General features: G+C 60.8%; 2 protein-coding genes across 4 annotated transcripts in view; one reads left to right on the top strand and one right to left on the bottom strand.

Annotated features, from left to right (window-relative positions):
- Positions 1 to 7633, top strand: part of LOC101913608 (selenoprotein Pb-like) — a 38806-nt gene extending 31173 nt beyond the window's left edge. Inside the window, exons 1-5 of one of the 3 annotated variants that reach the window (XM_005238489.4) lie at positions 4387 to 4473; positions 5247 to 5464; positions 5568 to 5780; positions 5908 to 6043; positions 6653 to 7633. In XM_005238489.4, the coding sequence (XP_005238546.2) occupies positions 5262 to 5464; positions 5568 to 5780; positions 5908 to 6043; positions 6653 to 6901 (801 nt within the window). In that variant the 5' untranslated portion in view covers positions 4387 to 4473; positions 5247 to 5261 and the 3' untranslated portion in view covers positions 6902 to 7633. Of the gene's footprint in view, positions 1 to 4386; positions 4474 to 5246; positions 5465 to 5567; positions 5781 to 5907; positions 6044 to 6652 lie in introns of those variants that run through there. The other 2 variants (XM_027788269.2, XM_055814899.1) reach the window with 2 other exon arrangements.
- On the bottom strand, positions 134 to 3023 carry HPDL (4-hydroxyphenylpyruvate dioxygenase like). The gene is made up of 2 exons (XM_055814898.1): positions 2930 to 3023; positions 134 to 1806 (listed from the first exon to the last, which is right to left on the bottom strand). Exon 2 carries the CDS (start codon positions 1793 to 1795, stop codon positions 611 to 613), a length of 1185 nt encoding a protein of 394 aa, XP_055670873.1. The 5' UTR covers positions 1796 to 1806; positions 2930 to 3023; the 3' UTR covers positions 134 to 610.
- Positions 7634 to 18061: the final 10428 nt, after the last annotated feature.

The following is an 18061-nucleotide window of genomic DNA, read 5'->3' as shown; positions in this document are numbered from 1 at the left end:
GGAGGGGGCAAGTGCCCTCAGTTTAGGGACTGCAGGACTGGGGCCAGCCTGCCTTGAGGGGCAGAAAGGGCCCCTTCATCCCTGCCTGGCACGTGGCACATCTTAAATGGGAGGAGAAGAGGAAAAAGCAGGGTTTGCAAGTTAATTCTTTAATTGAGAGGAGCAAGAGGCCATCAGTTGCCCTGCGCAGGGTCTGGCCATGTCCAGGGCCCCTGCATTAACCACTCCCCTCTGGCAGCCCCTCATCCCCCAACAACTGGGGCTGGTGGTGTGCCAGCAGTGTTCCTGGCTATGCTGCAGGCACAAGTCTCATTAAATTAAGATGAAATTAAGGCAGAAAGCTCTTAACTGGAGGTTGAATAAATAACTGGGAACCCAGGGAGGGGGAGAAATCGCTCTCCATCCTGAGGGATGTTCAGAGCCCTGCTGGACTTGGCCCTGAGCAACTTGTTCCCACGCTGAGTTGGCTCTGGGTTGACCTGGAGACCTCCCTTCGTCCCTGCCCACCTGGGCCATGCTGCAGGCACCTACTGGTATCTCTACAGCAGCGTACCACCCCAGAGTTGGACCGAAGAGGATGGGGAGCTGAGGGACGATTGCAGTGTTGCCACTACTGCTGCTGGTCCATATAGACCTGCACAGCTTTCCACAGTGCCCGTATATTGCCTTCCCCAAAGCCTGGGGCTCCCCGCCGGTCAATGAGCTCCAGGAAGAAGGTCTCCTCAGAGAAGATGGGATGGGTGAAGATCTGCATCAAATACTCCTGGGAAGGGCTCTCTGTGGCATCGGTGCCCGTCTGGCCCTTGTCCCTGGGTGCTGTGGTGTCCAGCAGGATGCCGAGCTCTGCCAGTGTGCATGGGTCCTGCCCAGCCCCCTGGATCTCCTCCACTTTGCCCCCCTGGCTGTAATAGCTGGTGGGGGGTGTGAAGAACCGCGCACCCCGCTGCTGCAAAGCCCTGGTCGTGGCGATAATATCAGTGGTGCGGAGGCCGACATGCTGGATCCCAGCCCCGCCGTGCTGCTCTAGGAAGGTGTCGACTTGGTTGGTGCCATCCTCGGAGAGGGACTCGGCGAGGACAAGCTTGCAGCCGTGTGCTGAGGCACCCTGGGCGCTCTGCAGCGCGAGGAGCAGCATGCCCATCCCCTGCCCCCCGAGCACATACCCCTCCGCCGGCCTCTCCTGTGGGTTCAGCAAGAAGCGGCGGAAGCCAAAGCAGTGCCGGTACCAGTCCAGGGCCGCCCGTGCGCCGCCCCGCGGGCAGACGTACGTGATGTGGTCAAAGTGGGTGATCTCAATCCCGTCCCTCGTGGCCAAGGGGGCTCCTTGGATGGGCTGGAAGCCAGGCAGGAAGGGTCCCTGGTAGCGGGATCGGTCCAGAAGGGTATGGCTGACATTGCCCACGATGGAGCTGACCACCCCGTAGGTGACAGAGCCGCTGTCATCCCTTAGCTCCGTGGGGGGCACCGGCAGGGAGCATCCCCAGCTTTGCAGCTGCTTGCAGAGCCCTGGCACGTCGTCCACCTCGAAGCAGACGTTGGAGGCCGTGCCCAAGGTGGGCCGGGGGTCCACATCGTAGAGGAAATCATGGGAGGAGGCGCCGGCAGGCCCCGGTGCCAAGCGCTCATTGACGAGGAAGACGGCAGATCCCCGTCGCAAGGCCAGCTGCCGGACCCGCGCTGTCTCCCGCACGGCCACCGGCTGGAAGCAAAAGGTGTTCCACAAGTCCTGGGCCCAGCCCTGCCTGTAGGGCACGTGGAGGGAGATGAAGCAGGGGCGGCTCAGCAAGGCTGCCATGGCTGGGCAGGCTGCGGGGAGGACGCATGGGGTCAGGGGGGCCATGCTGGCCGTGGGAAGGAGCCGTTCCCCCACCTTGCACAGAGCACAAGTGCGTTTCCAGGTGTAGACGCACCCCCGTGTCCGTTCACACCCCTTAAACGTGTGCATCCTAAATAAAGGGGTCTCACAAGGCAGTATGCTCTGTGCAAGGGCACCCACCAGCCACCCAAGGATGCTGAGCTGTCCCACCACCCCTGCGCTACGCTGGCCTGCCCCATGCCCGCGCTGGGGGGCACGGGGGAAAAGCCCTCAGCTGGGGCTGCAGCCCAGCGGGTCCCCTCTGGAGCCATGTCCCTCAAGGGCACCGCAGGGGGTTAGCGGGGAGTCCTGCTGCGTGTGTGAGCAGCGGGATGGGGACAAGGGTTGTGGCGGGGCGGGAACGTCCTGTACCTGCAACCAGGAACATGGAGGTTGGACTGGTAAACATGAAGCAACAGACCGGTTACTACGGCTAAAAGGCTCCTGTGCTGCCCCAGTGCTTGTCAGGGGTGTCCCACAAATGGCGGGGGGTGCGGTGGGGTCACAACCTTGTACCAAGGGTGGTGTGGAGCTACCAGCCCCCCCGCTGGGGGCAGTGACCTTGCCCTAGGGCCGCAGAGGGTGAAATCGAGGGGGGGAGGACGACACTGCGGGAAAAGTGACCCCCCTCACCCCCAACACCCCCTACACCGAAGGGGGCAGAAGATCTGCCCAGAAGCCCACCCGGCATCACCTCTCAACATCCCACCCAGGCTTCCCGCCCCTCCCCCCCCCACCCGTGCACGCACCGGCCGCTCTGGCCAGACCCCACAGCGGTGCACTGGGGGGACAGGGGACACACACCCCACCCCTCCCCCCCGGCTTCAGTGCTCCCTCCCGCTCCCCCCCCCCTCCCCGCAATGGCCGTTCGCTGAGCGCTGCCCCCGGGGCGCTGCGGCTCGGGCCCGGCGGTGGGACCCCCCCCTCCGCCCCCCCAGCCGGGGAGCGGGCCCCGCGCGCAGCCTCCCCCGCTGAGCACGTGCCCGGGGCCGGCGCTCCCCCCCGCCCCCCCCCCGCCGCGCCCCCCGCCCACGCGGGCCTGCAGGGCCCCGGCCGCCCCGGGCCGCGGCTCACCGGGGTCAGGGCTGCGGGCGAAGGGGATGCCGGGGCAGGGGCCGGCCCCCGAGGCGGTGCAGTTCGCTCCTCCCCGGGCGGAGGGAGCGATAGCGGGAGGCTGCGGAGCGCCCTGCCCGGCCGTGGGGCAGCCGCCCCGGCGGGGGATCGGTGGGTGCCCCGGGCACGGACGGGGCCTGGGGCCGTGCTGGGCGCTGCGGGCCCCGCGAGCTGCGGCGGCGCCGGAGGAGCCGGGCTGCGGCCGCCGGCGTGGGGACGGGCACAGGGGGGCGGCGAGCTGGTCCCCGGGGAGCGGGGCTGGGATGGCTGGCGGCGGCGAGCCCGCAGCCCGGCAGGGCAGGGCAGGCCTGCAGCGGGGTACGCGCCCCTGCTCGGTGCAGGGAGCCCGGCGGGGACCTGGGGGGAGCATCTTGCGGACGTGGGGGGGTGACAGCTCTGCGGAGGGTCCCGCCTCGGTCGAGGGGTGGATCGGCTCCAGGCTGACCCCACGCAGCTGCGCCAGCTCACCCATCCCCACCCGTGGCCCTATGTCCTTGCTGACATCCCTGAGCCCCTCCAGCCCCCCCCGCAGCGAGGCCCTCTCTCCCTGCTGCTTGTGGCTGATGGACACCTGCCCCCCCCCCCCCCCCCCCCATGTCTGGGACTGTCGCTGCCCCCGTTGTGTCCGTATCTGCTGCCCTTCCCTGCCTTATCATGTTTTTGTACAGAGCCCAGCTACGATAAACTGCTCAAATATTTGCGGAGATGTCCGTGTGTGGCCAGAGCGGTGAGCTCCTCCGGTTCGGCGGGGGGGCGGAATCCACCGGCGCTGTGATTTCCCAAGGGATGTGATTTCCCAAGGGAGCAACGGCTCCCCGCACCGCCGCAGCCCCCCCGGCGTGGGGCCAGGCAGGAGGCATGAGACCGGCTGCTGGGGGCTTGCTGGGGGGCCAAGCACGGCCGGGGGTGACTGTGACGCTGTGCAGCAGGGTGGCGAGGCCTTCGGGGTGGCACCCCGCGGGGCAGGGAGCTCCAGCACCCCAGGGGTGTGGGGCAGGCACCCATCTTTTTGGCGGCGAGGTGGCAGAGGCTGTGCTGGCAGCTCCCCTGGGACCTTGCGCACGGATGGCACTGTTCGATGTCACCCCGCGGTCCTGCAACCCTTTGGGGCAAGCAGTGCCCTTGGCAATCCCCCCAGCCCTCCTGTGCCCGCGGGGTGGTCTCGAGTGGCTGTGCCTGTGTTTTCCCCGCGGCACTGCCTGGCACCCTCTGCGCCAGCCCAGCACCAGGCACGGCTTTGTCCCAGCAAGGCTCGGGCTGGGCTGTGGCAGCAGGACCCCGAAGCTGCATGGCACCAAGGGGGACAGTGCCTGCCTTGTTGCTGTCCCCCAAGGCAGGCAGCGGTGGCTGGGGCACTGGTCCTGCTCCAGCCAAGGCTCTTCTCCTCCCTCCTGGGCGGGGAGAGTGGACAGGAGATAAAAGGGAGACCAGGGCCAGCTGGGCATTGCCGAGAGCTGCTGGGGCCAGGAGCGAGGTCTGGCTGGAGGACGGCAGTGAGAAGTGCGGTATTGAGGGCTCGTTCTCGCGGGGGAGAGGGCTGGGGATTGGGGGTGCATCCACCCTGACCAGACCCCGCAACCCCCTGCTCCCTCCCCATCTCCCCAAATCGTGCCCCCAGCCCCATGTCCTCCCACTGCCCATTAAACATGCTGGGTGCTGGAGGGTTGGGGTATATCTTGGGGTGGGCAGGGTTAGGGGACTGTGGGAGGAAGGGGCTTTGGGCAGACACTGGGGGCAGGGGGTTTAAAGGCTCTGTGCACCCCCAGAGTATCAAGGACTCTCAAGGTCACCCGAAAGTGAAACCATCTCTGTCCCAGAGACTCCCTGCTGGTGCCTGGAGGTGACGGGGGTTGCATCCCTGTCTGCCTCTGGGGCAAAGGCAGACCTCCGGCTGGGGCTGGGTTTGGGTTTTGGGGTCAAGGAGGTAGAGAAGGCGGGGCAGGACCTTCATCCCTTGAGCTGTGGAGCAGGTGCCTCGGTGCTGGGGGACACATGGGCAGCCGGCTCTGGCAGCAGGTGCCCACAAAAGCCAGCGGTGAGGGTGCTGTGCTTGTTGGGAGCCGGGCACTCCAATCCCCTCGCCTCATCCCCCTTTCCTTGCTCCCCCAGCTGGGGGGGCCTGGCTCCTGGTGCTGTGCTGGGACCAGTATGAACCGCCCACCAGTATTTGTCTGCCCCGGAGGGGGGTGCGGGGAGGCGGTTGGGGTGGGTTGGGAGGACCCCATCAGGCCGAGTCCTGGGGCAGAGTGGAGACACATCCCCCTTTCCCCCCTGCCAGGGCCGGGGGTCCGGGATGGCGCTGCTGGTGCTGGCCCTGGCCGCCTGGCTGGGGCTGGCCTCAGCCTCCGAGGGGGAAACCAACAGCAGCCGGCTCTGCCAGGAGGCACCGGCATGGAGCATCAACGGCTCGAGCCCCATGGCAGGGGTGGCGGGGCGGGTGACGGTGGTGGCCCTGCTGAAGGCCAGCTGACACTTCTGCCTGCAGCAGGCCCACAGGTGAGCCCTCCTTTCCCTACCCCAAACCCAGCCCTGCCATGCTGGGGGGCAGCACGGCAGCCCCCACCGCGGCACCTCCCTCCTGGCACCTCCTTCCCCGCAGACTCGGGGGCCTGCGAGAGAGGCTGGCCCGGCAGGGCACGGTCGATGTCCGCTACATGATCATCAACGAGAAGGCGCCGCTCTCCCACGCCATGTTCGGGGAGCTGGAGCGCCAGGCCCCCCCAGGCGTGCCCGTCTTCCAGCCAGAGCCGGAGGACCCCGATGTCTGGCAGGTCCTGGGGGGTGACAAGGACGACTTCCTCATCTACGACCGGTGAGTGTTCCCCGTCTCGGCTGAGGCTTTCCTGGCAGGGTTAAGGAGTGTTTGGTGGGCTTCCAAAAGCTTCCCCCATGGACCCCAGACCCCCAGCCTCGAGCCGGGCCATGGCTTCCCCCCGCAGGTGCGGCCGCCTGGCTTTCCACATCCAGCTGCCCTACAGCTTCCTCCACTTCCCCTACGTGGAGTCGGCTATCCGCTTCACCCACAGCAAGGACTTCTGTGGCAACTGCTCCCTCTACCCCAACACCACCCAGCAGGTAAGGCACAGGGGTGCTCGCTGGAGCCAGGCTCCCTTCTCTTCTCTGGTATTTCACATCAGGAAAAACAACCTTACCTTCCCATCAGGGACAGGCTCTGCCTTGGCCAGCTGCGCTCAGCCATGGTTGAGAGGGAAGGTGATGAAAGGTCTGGAATAAGGGCACTCGAATAGGTCAGAGCTTTCAGACTGAGAAAGAACTGACTAAAGGGGTCACAGCCCAGGTCTGGAAAAGCTAACTAGGGTCACTGGCTGTTCTGACCAGAAGTGGAAAGCTCAGAGCAAGGACATAGTTCCAGGCTCAGCAGGCAATTAGTCACTTCCCAGGAGAAAAATCCATCTAGAAATATTAAATGCCAGGTCCCTTCCGTGGCCTAGGAATTCCCTGGACCACAGACAGCTTGAGATGAGGGATGTAGGTACAGAGGCATGTGTTCTATGTGCTCCAGCCTCTCCTGTCCTCCCTGCACCCTGGGTCAGGGCTGGAGAGGCTTTGCTCTGACCCACGCAGCTTTCTGTACGACGGATGGTGGTTTGCTTTTGTCCCAGCTCACGGCGGGGCTCCCTGTGCATTCACATACCGCACCAGCCCTTGTGTTACTTTTTTCAGGGTAACAGTACTATGGAGGTCCCTGTAACCCTGAGCCCCCTTCCTGAACAAGAAGGGAAGAAGTCGGAGACCCTCATCCACCATCACAATCCCCTCCATCCTCACCACCACCATGAAGTTGGCAGCGAGAAAGCCACAGACCCGAGTGGGGTCCATGAGCCTGCCCCCCATGCTCACCACCACCATGGGGACCATGGCCAGCCCTATCACGAGGGGAAGAAGCAGCAGAAGGAGGGAAATGAGCACTAAGCCAGGCTGGGCAGCCTCGCAGAACCCAGTAGTGTGCACACCACGCCAGCTCGCTTCCCAGGGGCATGAGAGGACTTGCTCTGGGCCGCTGGTCACCAGCAGCATTGGTATAACAACCCACTCCAGCACCCTCCGTGTGGGTCGTACTCCCGCACTGCGGCCAGCAATGAAAATCCCCCTCAGACTCCCCGACGTGCTGCATTTTCAGCCCCAGGGCTTGGTTCTGAGCCTTTCTCTGCCACTGCCTGCCTTTCCGTGCTCAATGAAGCCCGCCGTGCAAACCGGAGTCCCCGGTCACTGCTGGCTGACACCGCACGGAGCAGCGGGGCAGGGGTGGAGGGGCCAGAACCGGGATGGGAGCAGCACTGTCCATCCTGGCACCCATGGGAGTCCTGGCCGGGGAGCGAGGGGGGGAGCAGTGTGCCCCGCAGGAGGTGATCTCCGGGGATGGGGGCACTAGGAGCTGTGGGAGGTGGCAGCTCCCCATGGTCTAAACCCTGTACCCCCACAGCTGTCACATCCCGGCGACTTGCGCACGGGTATGTGCAGTGGTGATGGGTGGCCGCAAGATGGTGGCCTTGTCCCCTCTTGGAGACCGGGGGGCTGTACCCAGGGCCTGCAGCCCTGGGAAGACAGCAGGGGTGAGGATGCTGGGGTCCCTCCTGGGGGAGAAGCGAGATCGGGGGGCGATGCTATCCAGAGTACAAATAAAAGCCCTGCGAAGTGACCCCTGCTCAGCCTGGCCTCTGGTGCGCCCCTGCCCCAAGGAGGGTGGGAGGCTGCCCCCGCACTGGGGTGGCGGGGACTGGGCTGGGCGCTGACCCCACGAAGCAGCAGCTGGCGGTGATTTGTCATCCCCTGTGCAGACACCTGGAGGCAAAGGGGTTGAAGACCGAAGAGACCCCATCTCTTCATACCTTCTGGTTACCTCCTGAACCCGGGGCTTGGTCCTCCCCAGGGCAGGGCATCACCCCTGTGCTGACAGGAGGGAGTTTGGCTTGGCACCTTCATCTCTGGCTTGTAGGTGTGATGTTGGGGTGTCTGCCCTGAGCTGCTGCTGCGGGGCCAAAAGTTCCCACATGCAGTCCAATGTCATCTTGGGCATCTTGTCCCCCATGCCGCGACCGGTCCCCGCTGCAAGCATCTCATGGGGCTCCCCAGCCCTCAAACAGTTGGATGTTGTATCCCTGGCAGGCAGTCACGCCTGCCTGCACCCTGGGCCACCACCTGTCTCAGCCCCATAGCCCTTCGCTCCAGCTCTGTCCATCATCCTGCACAGCCCCATTCAATGCCTCCCTTGGACCCTCCACCTTATCTCCAGGCCCCACAGCCTGACTGGGAAGCAAAGAGATGTTTTTTCTGTTCAGCGTTATGTGGTGCCCTGTGTGGTGCGTGTCCTGCTGGTGATGCTCTGAGCTGAGTTTCTGCCCCCCTCCGCCCTGTCTGTGCGGGGGGGTGCTCTCCCAGCGACTGGGGCAAGAGCCAGGGTGAAGAGGAGCTGTTCCTCGTGGGGATGAGGGCAATGGGATCAGGTGGGTCTTTCTCACCAGCCCAGGGGAGCTGGCCAGGCTGCCCCTCCTCCATCTCTCTTGCTCCCTTCCTCCTCCTCCTCCCCCTTCCTCCTCTACCTGCTCCCAGCAGCCCGCAAGGGCACCTCTGTCTGCCACTTCTGCCATCAATATTGAGGTTATCTTTTTCTTCTGGCAGCTGCTGTAATTGAAACAAAGCAGGCCGGGCCTCACGGGCTCCACTCCTCTCGCTCATTTTGCCAGTGCTGCTGAGACAACTAATTCATCTTATCGATGCGTGGTTGGCCTCTTTTCGACCAGATCCAGGCAGAGCCCTCTCCCCACCATGGCTGGTGTGAGCAGCCTGTGTCTCTTGCTGCTGGGTGCTGCTCTGACCCAGCCTCTGGTTCTTGGCTTGCAGCAGCTGAGTGTTGGCCACCAGTGGGAGATGCCAGGGGAGCTGGCTGAAGGGAGAGGTGGAGGAAGGATGCTGATGACTTTTGTCGCTTTCTTTTGCCTTCTGATCCTTTTGTTAAATTCTACATCCTTTCCTTAGCTCTGAAAGGTGTCCCTGGCAGGGAGGTGACAGGTTATGGATGTGGCATACACAGATTTGCATTCCCTTGCTGACAACCAGAACTGCAATTAGCAGTGGCAGATAGATCACATCTGGTGCTGGGTGGGTAGTCCAGTGGCACTGTGCCGCACAGCTGCCATTCAGTTACCTCTCAGCTGATATATTTCCAGCCCTGAAGGCTTGGGTTTGTGTTTTGCTTTGGGCAGAGGAATCGAGGTGTGAGAAAGAGCTGTGACATGGTTTGGGTGAAGTCCTGCATGTCTGAGTAGCGGCAAGGGTTTAGGATGAAGCCGATGCTGCTCCATGTATCATTGTGCAAAGGCCTGAAAGGTTCTGGGGTGCTGTGCTTGGGACCCCCATGGCATTACTCCCCCCCCCTCCCCCCCCGAAAGGTGCCAGAGACCTGGAGCTCTGCAAAACTCGTGTCTGTGCCTGTACTCCTGAGGTGCTGAGGAAAAGCTTTGCTCTGAGCAGGGTGGAGAAAGAGATGTTTTGGGGGAGTTAACATGTTCTTCACATTGCTGATGTCTCAAGGAGTGATGCTGATGCTGTTAGTAGGAGTCAGAAAGCCCCAGGAAGTGCTCAGCTGTTGGGGGGGCTGGCTCAGCAAGGGGAGGGTCCAGGGTGAGAAACTAGGGCTGACTTCAGGTCCTGGTGGTGCTGTGCTGTGGTACCCTGGTGTCCTTGGCTGTGCCACCACCCCGGAGGAGGATGCGCCGTGGTACCCTGGTACCTGTGGCTGTGCCACCACCCTGCAAGAGGACAGCTCCCACATCACATGCAGCCTTGGCCCTGCTCCTGCCAAGAGCCAGGCAGATCCTCTCTCTCGGCAGAGGGGGAACAGCCAGTTCTAATGTCAACAGAGGCCTCTTGTGCAGTGATGCTGTGTCAAGAAGAGGAATGGGTCCCTCCTCCTCCACCCATTCATCTGGCAGCCGGGGCTGGCATGCCGCCAAGCCAGGCTGCTTTGGAAACATTTCATTGAGGAGGCAGCTGAGCCTAGGAAAACAGAATGAAAATATACAGAGAGATCACTGTTGTTAGGCAAAATAAATGTGGGCGGCTGCATTTCTGTCCCCTAAGTCCAGCCCAGCCAGGCCGCTCTTGCTTCTATGGGGTGAGGGTGAACACTGCTGCCTGGGGGTGACAGCCGTGTATCTCCATCATGGGTTAGGAGCTGGTGAGATCATCCCCAGCTCTGGCCAACTTGCTGACACCCCTGGTGAGTAGGTCCAGACTCATCTCAGTGTAGCGTCACCCAAGGAGATGGGACAGAGCAGAGAAACAGCTGCAGAAATGAGCCAGCCCCAGTGACTTGTGTCCCCTGCACGGCCACCGGTGCTGGAGGTTGGTGAAGAAGGGGCTGAGGAAGTGCATCAGATATTTGCCTCGTTCATTCCGATCTCCCTGCCCAGCATCAATCACAGGTCCTGGCTGGGCATAAGGCCACCAGCAGGACAGAGCGCAGTCCCTGGGTTTTCAAAGCCCCATTTCTTGTCATGGCCCATCTTTTGTCTGCTGGCAGAGGGAGAGCAGAGTCACCCCAAAGCAGTCCCCAGGGACAGAGGGTGGAGACACCTCTCTGACCTTTGAGCAAAGGTGCATTCAACAGGTTCACCTCTCCTGTTGCTTCCCCCATAACCTCTCACCTCCCCTCAAAGGCCTCCAAGTCTCTCCCTGGCCATGTGCTGACCTGCAAGAGACCCATCTCAGCTCTTTCCCTCCCTCCTGGTGGGTCTGGAGTGGTTTGGGGCAAGCAGAGCTGGAGCCCCAGCCCCATGGGATGTCAAGGCTCCCCCCCCCCCCCCCCAGGTGCTCTCAGTGCCACCGTCTTTGTGTGGCTTCACCTCCTCTCTGTCCACCCAGCACGGTCTGGCCATCGCTGTGTGAGAACAAAACAGTCATTTCTTTGTGCTGCTGGTTTCCAGCCTGTACCTTTGCTCACTGTTGATGGACGACAGCATGGAGGAACAGTTTGCTTCTGTTACTTATGGGTTTGATCTGGGGGTTGAAAGGAGCCCAGTGTGAGCAGACAAAGCCCAGCCAGACCCAGGAGAGACACATCTTGCCTGCCCAACCTGCGTAGCTTTGCAGCACAGAGCAGGTGCCCAAGGCTGAATCTGGAGCCCATGCTGGTTGCTGTGTCCATAGGAGCTTTGATAAAATTCAGGGGGACCCCCCTTGCTTCCCTCCAGGACAGCAATTAGCAGGCTACTGCTTTTTTGCTGCCATGCAAGGGGAAATGTGCTGTGTCTCTCTCCATCTGCCTGTCCTCAAGACGAGTTAGATGTGACGCTTGGTTTCCAGCCAAACCACAGCGCGGTGCCAAGCCACCATGTCCTGCTCTTCTGTCGGGTGGCTTCAAGTGGCCCAGCCTTGTGCCAGCACTGCCACCGCCTCTGCTGAACTGCTGCCGGCTCCTACGCATGGAGCGATGGGTGAGGACACGCTGTCGCGGAGGGGAGCTGGGATGGGTGGGCTGTTCAAGGGAAGGTCAGTGTCGTACCACCTCCCCTCGCCCCGCTGTGCCCTGACTGACCAGGGCTGAGGGCAGTGCTGGTGTCTGGCCTCACCAGTGGGCTCTGCAGGCTGCGGGGAGCTCAGGCAGCTGAGCAGCCATCACGAGGGCTACACCTGACCTTGTAAAGGAGCTGAAGGAAGAGGACAAGCCCACGGAGCAGCTCTCCAAGAGAGAGCACTGTGGTGCCTACCAGGAGGACACAGATCCTGAGCAGGGCTGGGTGGCTCCCAGCTGCCATGATACCTCGGTAAAGCTACAAAGGAAAAGCGGGCTGGGTGATGTTCCTTGGGTTTTACTGAGGAAGAGGTGGAAGAGGTCCCAGGCTGCAGCCTTTTTTTCCCCACCCCCATGGATGTGCCTGTGGAAATGGCTTTGGAATAAATAGATGGCTGGACTGGATGGTGGGGAATGACCCAGGCCAGGCGCTGCAGGTGCCTGAGCTCCGGCTCCTGAAACCCCTGGGAGGGTGGCAGGTGTGGCAGCAAACGTCCTAGTGGCACCAGAGGAACCGCAGCTCCGTGGGGCTGGCAAAATGGCGCAGACAATCACAAAGCCCAGCAGCACCAGGCACAAGCAGAAGGTTTATGAACTGGGCAGAAATGATTTGGCTGTTGTCAAAGCTGGTGTGGTGTTAGTTTCCCCTCCCCCGCATTTAGCCAGCCAGCCAATCAGCAGGCTGTAATAAGGCCACACAGGCTCCTACCATCCAGCCATGTAGGCAACCAGCCAATCAGCCCTGTGGCACTGCAGCTTTCCAGCCAATCAGCCGTGGGGTGTTATGACCTCCCAGCCAATCAGCCACGGGGCATTGTAACGTCTCAGCCAATCAGGCGTGAGGCATAGTAACCTCGCAGGCAGTCAGGTATGCGGCATTGTAACCTCGTAACCAATCAGGCGTGCGGCATTGCAGCCTCGCAGCCAATCAGGCGTGCGGCATTACAGCCTCGCAGCCAATCAGACGTGCGGCATTGCAGCCTCGCAGCCAATCAGGCGTGCGGCATTGTAACCTCGCAGCCAATCAGGCGTGCCCCGTGTGCCCATGGCCGGCGGCGCGGGCCGGGGCTGGCAGCTCAGCACACCCCGCGGGAGCTGCTCCCGGCCGGGGGCCGCCCCTCACTCCGCCGGTAGCTGCGCTCCGCCGCTGCGGTGTTGTGGCTCCTCTTGGAGCCTGAACTTGTCCGGCCTCAGCCCCCTCTGCGCTGTATTTTAGCGTTACCTGCTGTCCGGCACAGCCCTCTTCTCTTCTGAAAAAGTGAAGTTGGTTCCGTGTGTGGTTTCCCACCAGTTTAATTCCTCCTTCCTCCCCTAGAAGACCATTCCCCACCCAGAGGTTCTTTTTTTAAAGAAAAAAAAAATAATACTTTTTTTACCATTTATTTTAATTACCATTTGCAACGCGTGTGAACTGTGGGGGGTAAAAGGCTGGGGGAAGGCACAGGGGCTATCCTGTGACCGGCTGCTGGCTCTCTGCCCCGGGAAGGGGAGCGGGACCCTGGGGGGGAGCCCTCAGCCCGACCCCCGCTTGCCACCCAGCCGGCCCCCGCCACCCCCCGGTGCCTGGGTGGCCAGGGCAGCCCCGGTGCGGCAGGCAGCGCTGTTGACACCTGGCTTTGCCGTCAGTTGTTCGTACTCTTGCAGCCCGCAAAACGCTCCCCGGGTTATTTTAGCTTCTCTAATTAAGGGCAGGGGGGAGCCTCAGTGGCTGGGAGGGGGTGATCAGCCGGGGGGCTGCTTTCTGCTGAGCTCAGCCCCGTGGCAGCCGGCCCAGCCGGGATGGACGTCGCTCGCCGGTGCAGGGCTGAGTAACTTTCTGGAGCGCTCTGTGCTTTTAGACTCTGCGCCAGGGAGGCAACTGCTTCTGCTGGAAGCCGAGGGTCTTCGCCCGGCAGCTCCTCCATGCTTAATTGCAGGTCGGCACAGCAAACGCGTTTGCTGGAAGGGTGCAGAAATCTCCGTGGCAAGGCAGAGGATCAGCACTTTGCTAATCTTAGGGAGCCTGGGGGAAGGCAGCCCTGGCAAGCCAGAGATGAAAATGTGTGTGGGAGAGAGGGAACAACAGCTCCTGACAGCCATAGCACTCTGGTTGGGTACGAGGGGGACTCTGGTTCGGCCCGACCCTAGCCTGGCACCGGGTACCCGGGCACCTTGCTCCGTTTCTCTCCATTTCTCGCTGCTGCCCTAGACCACCTCCTTGCTCCTCCTTCCCCTCTGCTGGTGCCCGATCTCCAGCCATACAAAGGAGCTTCCCAACCTCCACCCTGCCCCACAGACCCCGTCCCTGCAGCAGGGCTTGCCAGCTCCCCGACTCACACCCCCCAGCCTCCTGCTGAGCTCCTCCAGGCCCCCCAGCCCTGCCAGCCCCAAACTCCCGATGCCTGTGGCACACGGCAGGCAGAGGCGATGTGTCATGGGGTGTCCTGGGGAGGGCATGGCACGGTGCTGGGTGCAGCCATCCTTGACCCTGGATGGCCTGAGGTTTTTCTCCAGGATTGCTGTCCCCGCTGGCAGCAGACAAAGGGCAGAGAAGCTGCGGCACCCTGAGCATCTGCTTTAAACTTGGGCATCCCTGAGCAGATACAGGGACATACAGGCAAGCAGAGCGTTTTCTGTGCCAAAGGGAAAGAGAGCAGCCATCCTGCACCTGATCTTTGAATTCAGCCTGTGCTTGGGGAGGGGAGATGATACTTTCAGTCCTTGCATTTCTCTTTTGAGTAGACAGACAATTGCAGTCACACCTGAAGGAGGTCCCTGAAATTGTCCGTTCTGGGATGTTTCATAAAATAACTGGCTGGCTCGTGAAAAGCAACTTTATTAGAGTCCCTGCTGAAAGATGAGTACAGCAATAACTCAGTGCTAATGAGTCAGTGGAGAATCCATGGGGGATTTGAACAGTTTGATGGGAAAAAGCTCCAGCTCAAGCTTATGCTTTGTTGGAGACCTTACCAGGCACTGGAGAATCTAAAAATGGGGCTCTCTTGCTTGCAAGGCCATGTATTTCATAGGGCAATGCTCTATGTCTCTTCCAGGACATCAGATCCACAGGGATGCTATGTAATAACTATCTTAGGCAATAGATCCCACTGCTCCTGAGTGCATTAAGGCAGGGGAGCTGTAGGCTGTGTTACTCCCTGTGTCCTTTCCCTCCTGCCACTGCTCTGAACAGCACCCGCAACACAGGAAAGGCAGAAACAGCCACACTTCCAACGAGTGCCTGGGGCTGGTGGCTGTAGCAGAGAGCCTGGCTGCTCCTCAGCCTGGCTTTGGATGTTCTGGAGCAGCAAATCCTCTGGGTGGCCAAAGCAGGAGCTTTGTGGCTGCCTACACTCCTCTATCTCCTTTCCCATTGTTAATTGGCTATAAAGCTTCTGCTGCTCTTGTATATCTTCGCTCGTCATCAGAGGACTTCCTTGGTGCTCCCTGGGTCTTGCAAAGCTCTGCTGTCTTCTCTGCAAGGCTCAGCCAGTGTTACCCATGCTAGTGAGGGCACAACACTGGCTATTCAGAGTCAAAGCAATGTCAAAGAGGCATGGGAGCATCCAAGAGAGAGGAAGATGCCCAGAGAAAGGCAGTCTTTCTGCTGAGAATGGGGTTTTGGCATGGTGGGGAGAGAGAAGAGCAGCTACATGAAGGTGTACAGGTGGGAGCAGACCAAGGATGTGGCATCCCCTTGGGCTGAGATATGGCATCTGCCAGCACTTACCTTGTCTGCCACCAAAAAAAGTACAAGTGCCAGGAAACCCACAGAGGGCATCTCAGCAGCATCCTTTTCCTCTCTCTTTTTTAGGGCTCTGGAATTTAGTTTCTAGCAAGAGGAAAGCAGATTTCTTGCCCCACAGCACCTGCAGCTTAAAGCTGGACTTCTGACTGAGCTGGCACCCAAAGAATTTCCCACAGTATTACAATGGACTGCTGCCTGGCTGCAGTGTAGAAGCCATGGGGGCTCTAGCCCCTTTGGTCAGTAAATTTTCTAGCCAGGGACTCAAATTAAAATGTTTTCTGGGGCCAACATGAAAAACCAGCACTTTGTGACTAACACCAGCGCTCAGGCCAGAAGGGCTGGAGTTGGTGGGTCGCAGCACAGGCAGACCCTGACCAAACAGCCTCAAAGCCAGGGAGGGAACCGGGGCTGCTGGTGGCAGAGGCTCAGCAAATGGCTGGGCTCAGGAAAGTGTGCAGTGAATTATTGATGTACCTGGTTCCAGGCTCTGAATGAGCAGCATCAGGAGCTGGGCAGGAGGCTGACATTTTGCATCCTTCCCTGGGGAGAAGAGGCCTGTCCATGTTCTATGGGAGGAGGAGAGCTCCCCCCTTGTGAAATTCAGGGCAGTAATGAAAGGCACAGGGCGAGACGGAGAGGAATCGGGAGCAACAAATGTTCAGATGAGGAGGGAGAGGAAAAATAGATTGATTTGTCTTTGAAATAACATGGTAACCCCCCAGAGACAGGCTGGCCAGCCATTGCATCGACCTTGCTTTGATTTGAGTCTGGATTATATGTTTTATGCAGTGAAAAGTCAGCTTGTTGGGAATAAATAACATCCCTGCTTGGGCTGAAGTATAAAATCCTCTTTATTGGCACCGTCTGGGGACAACGTAAGTAAGGACACTCAAGGTTGTCACTAGGTGAGCTCTGCAGACTGGTGGCAGAGGGATCAGACAAGCTGGGGTGCTGTGTCCCAGCTCTCAGCCAGGCTTGCCCCCTGCCTGAGCAGATCTGGCGGCTGCGGGGAGACACGGGTGCCAGCAGAAACTCCCCGGCATTTGGGCTGCTGTAACACCAGAGCCTGCAGCCTCCATCACCAAAAGAGCTTAAGATCCTGCCGGACTGGTCTCTGCCAGGAAGACTTGCTCTACCTCAGGGCAGAAGGGTGCTTTGGGACATCCCCCTGAGGTCCCTCTGTGCAGCCAGGGAGGGGCAGAGGTGGAAGAAGCCCTCCTTGTCCCCCCAGGTCCTGCCACCACCACAGCGAGCAGAGGTGATGGGCAAAATGCTGGGCTTACAAGTGCTCCCGGTCACAACAATCCAGTACGGAGAGTGAAATGCCCTTTGGCGTTAAAGAAATGGGGACGTGATTCCTGGGGAAAACGTAAACAAATCTCTTCATGTAGCTGCTGCCTGCAGCCAGGCCCTGCTGCCAGCTAGCACTGATTATCTTGAACAGGACCAGCGGCAGCAAGGAACACCTCAGCCTTCAAGGAAAACCTCTTCCTGACCTTCATCTATTAGCATGTGGCTTATTCTATAAAATGGAGATCTCTCGTTGCTTTAGCTCTGCTGGCTCTCACTACCTGCCTGAGATCTGGCTCCTTCCCTCTGAGTCCTGCGAAGGAGAGACCTTGGGCTTGGATGTACCCCCTGGCATAGCAAAGGTGCATAATTATTTCCTGTTCCCTAATTGCATCGCCCTGTTATTCCAGGAAATGTACTCTTGCTCTGTCAGTAAGAGTAAATAGAAGATCTCTGCAACAAGGGAGTAACTGGTAATGGTCTAGATGTGACTGAACTGCCGATAGAAAGGAAGTGGTCTTAGATTCTCCAAGCACTGAGAATAACAGCAAGAAAAGTGAACCCCGAGATAATGTGAGCTCTGCTCTTCTTTGGAGGTTTGTCACTTAAAATTAGACGGGACAGAAGAAAATTTTGTAAAATCCTGGTAATGGTGTCCCGCTGGATGCAACAGCAAAGCGACCAGCCCAGCAACCGCGCTGGTGAGGAGTCAGTTCTCTGGAATTTGGGGTGCCAACTCAGGCAGTATGTGCTGAAGGACCTGGCTTTAATGCCACCCCACCGAAGAGCACAGCAGAGCTTCGTGGGAGCCAGCCCTGCCTGTGTTGCTTCATCTCCTCTCCCAGAGGCCAAGTGTGCCACAGGACCCGGGTATTTTCTCTGCACCCAGGGATGCTGCAGGCACGTGTGGGATGAGCATCTTTAACCACAGGGCTCTAAAAGAAAAAGCAAACCCCGATGCCCACTGAAGGGTAGGACGCTGCTCTCTGCTCAGCTACCCCGTGTAAACCCGAAGGTGGTGGTGTATGGGTTAGGCCAGGCGCTGAGGCCGAGGACCGCAAGGCTTGCGGCAGCAGCGCTCCCCGGTTGCCACCGGGCAGCACCGGTGGAGCGGTGCCGTGCCCAGCCCCCCGTGCCCCCTGCCCAGCCCCCCGTGCCCCCTTGCTGCCTCTGACTCAGCACAAGCTCCGTGCGCTCGGCTGGCCCGACACCCCTCGCCCCCCAGCGCCGTCGGGACCGCCGACCGCGGGGCACCCCCGCTCTCCGGGCGCGGGGGTCACAGCGTCCCCCGAATGTCCCTCCCCCCGCCCGGGGACACAGCCGGGAGGGCACCGGGGCGATCCCCAGGGGCTCGCCCCCGCCCGCCCCGCGGAGCCGGTCCCGCGGCAGCCCGGCAGGTGCAGGTCTGAGCCGGGGTCCGGCGGGGGGCGGGCAGGGGGCTGCGGAGCGGCCCGCCCCGGCGGGGGCCGGCTCCCGGCCGGCGGGACCACCCCCTCTAGTCTCCACCCCCGCCCCCCCCCCCCTCCTCCCCGTCTCTCCTCCCCTC

This window comes from Falco peregrinus, chromosome 10 (genome assembly GCF_023634155.1).
Source record: "Falco peregrinus isolate bFalPer1 chromosome 10, bFalPer1.pri, whole genome shotgun sequence".
NCBI classification, from domain to species: domain Eukaryota; kingdom Metazoa; phylum Chordata; class Aves; order Falconiformes; family Falconidae; genus Falco; species Falco peregrinus.
The sequence above is the reverse complement of the archived record's forward strand: the minus strand, read 5'-3'. Positions and strand labels throughout refer to the sequence as shown.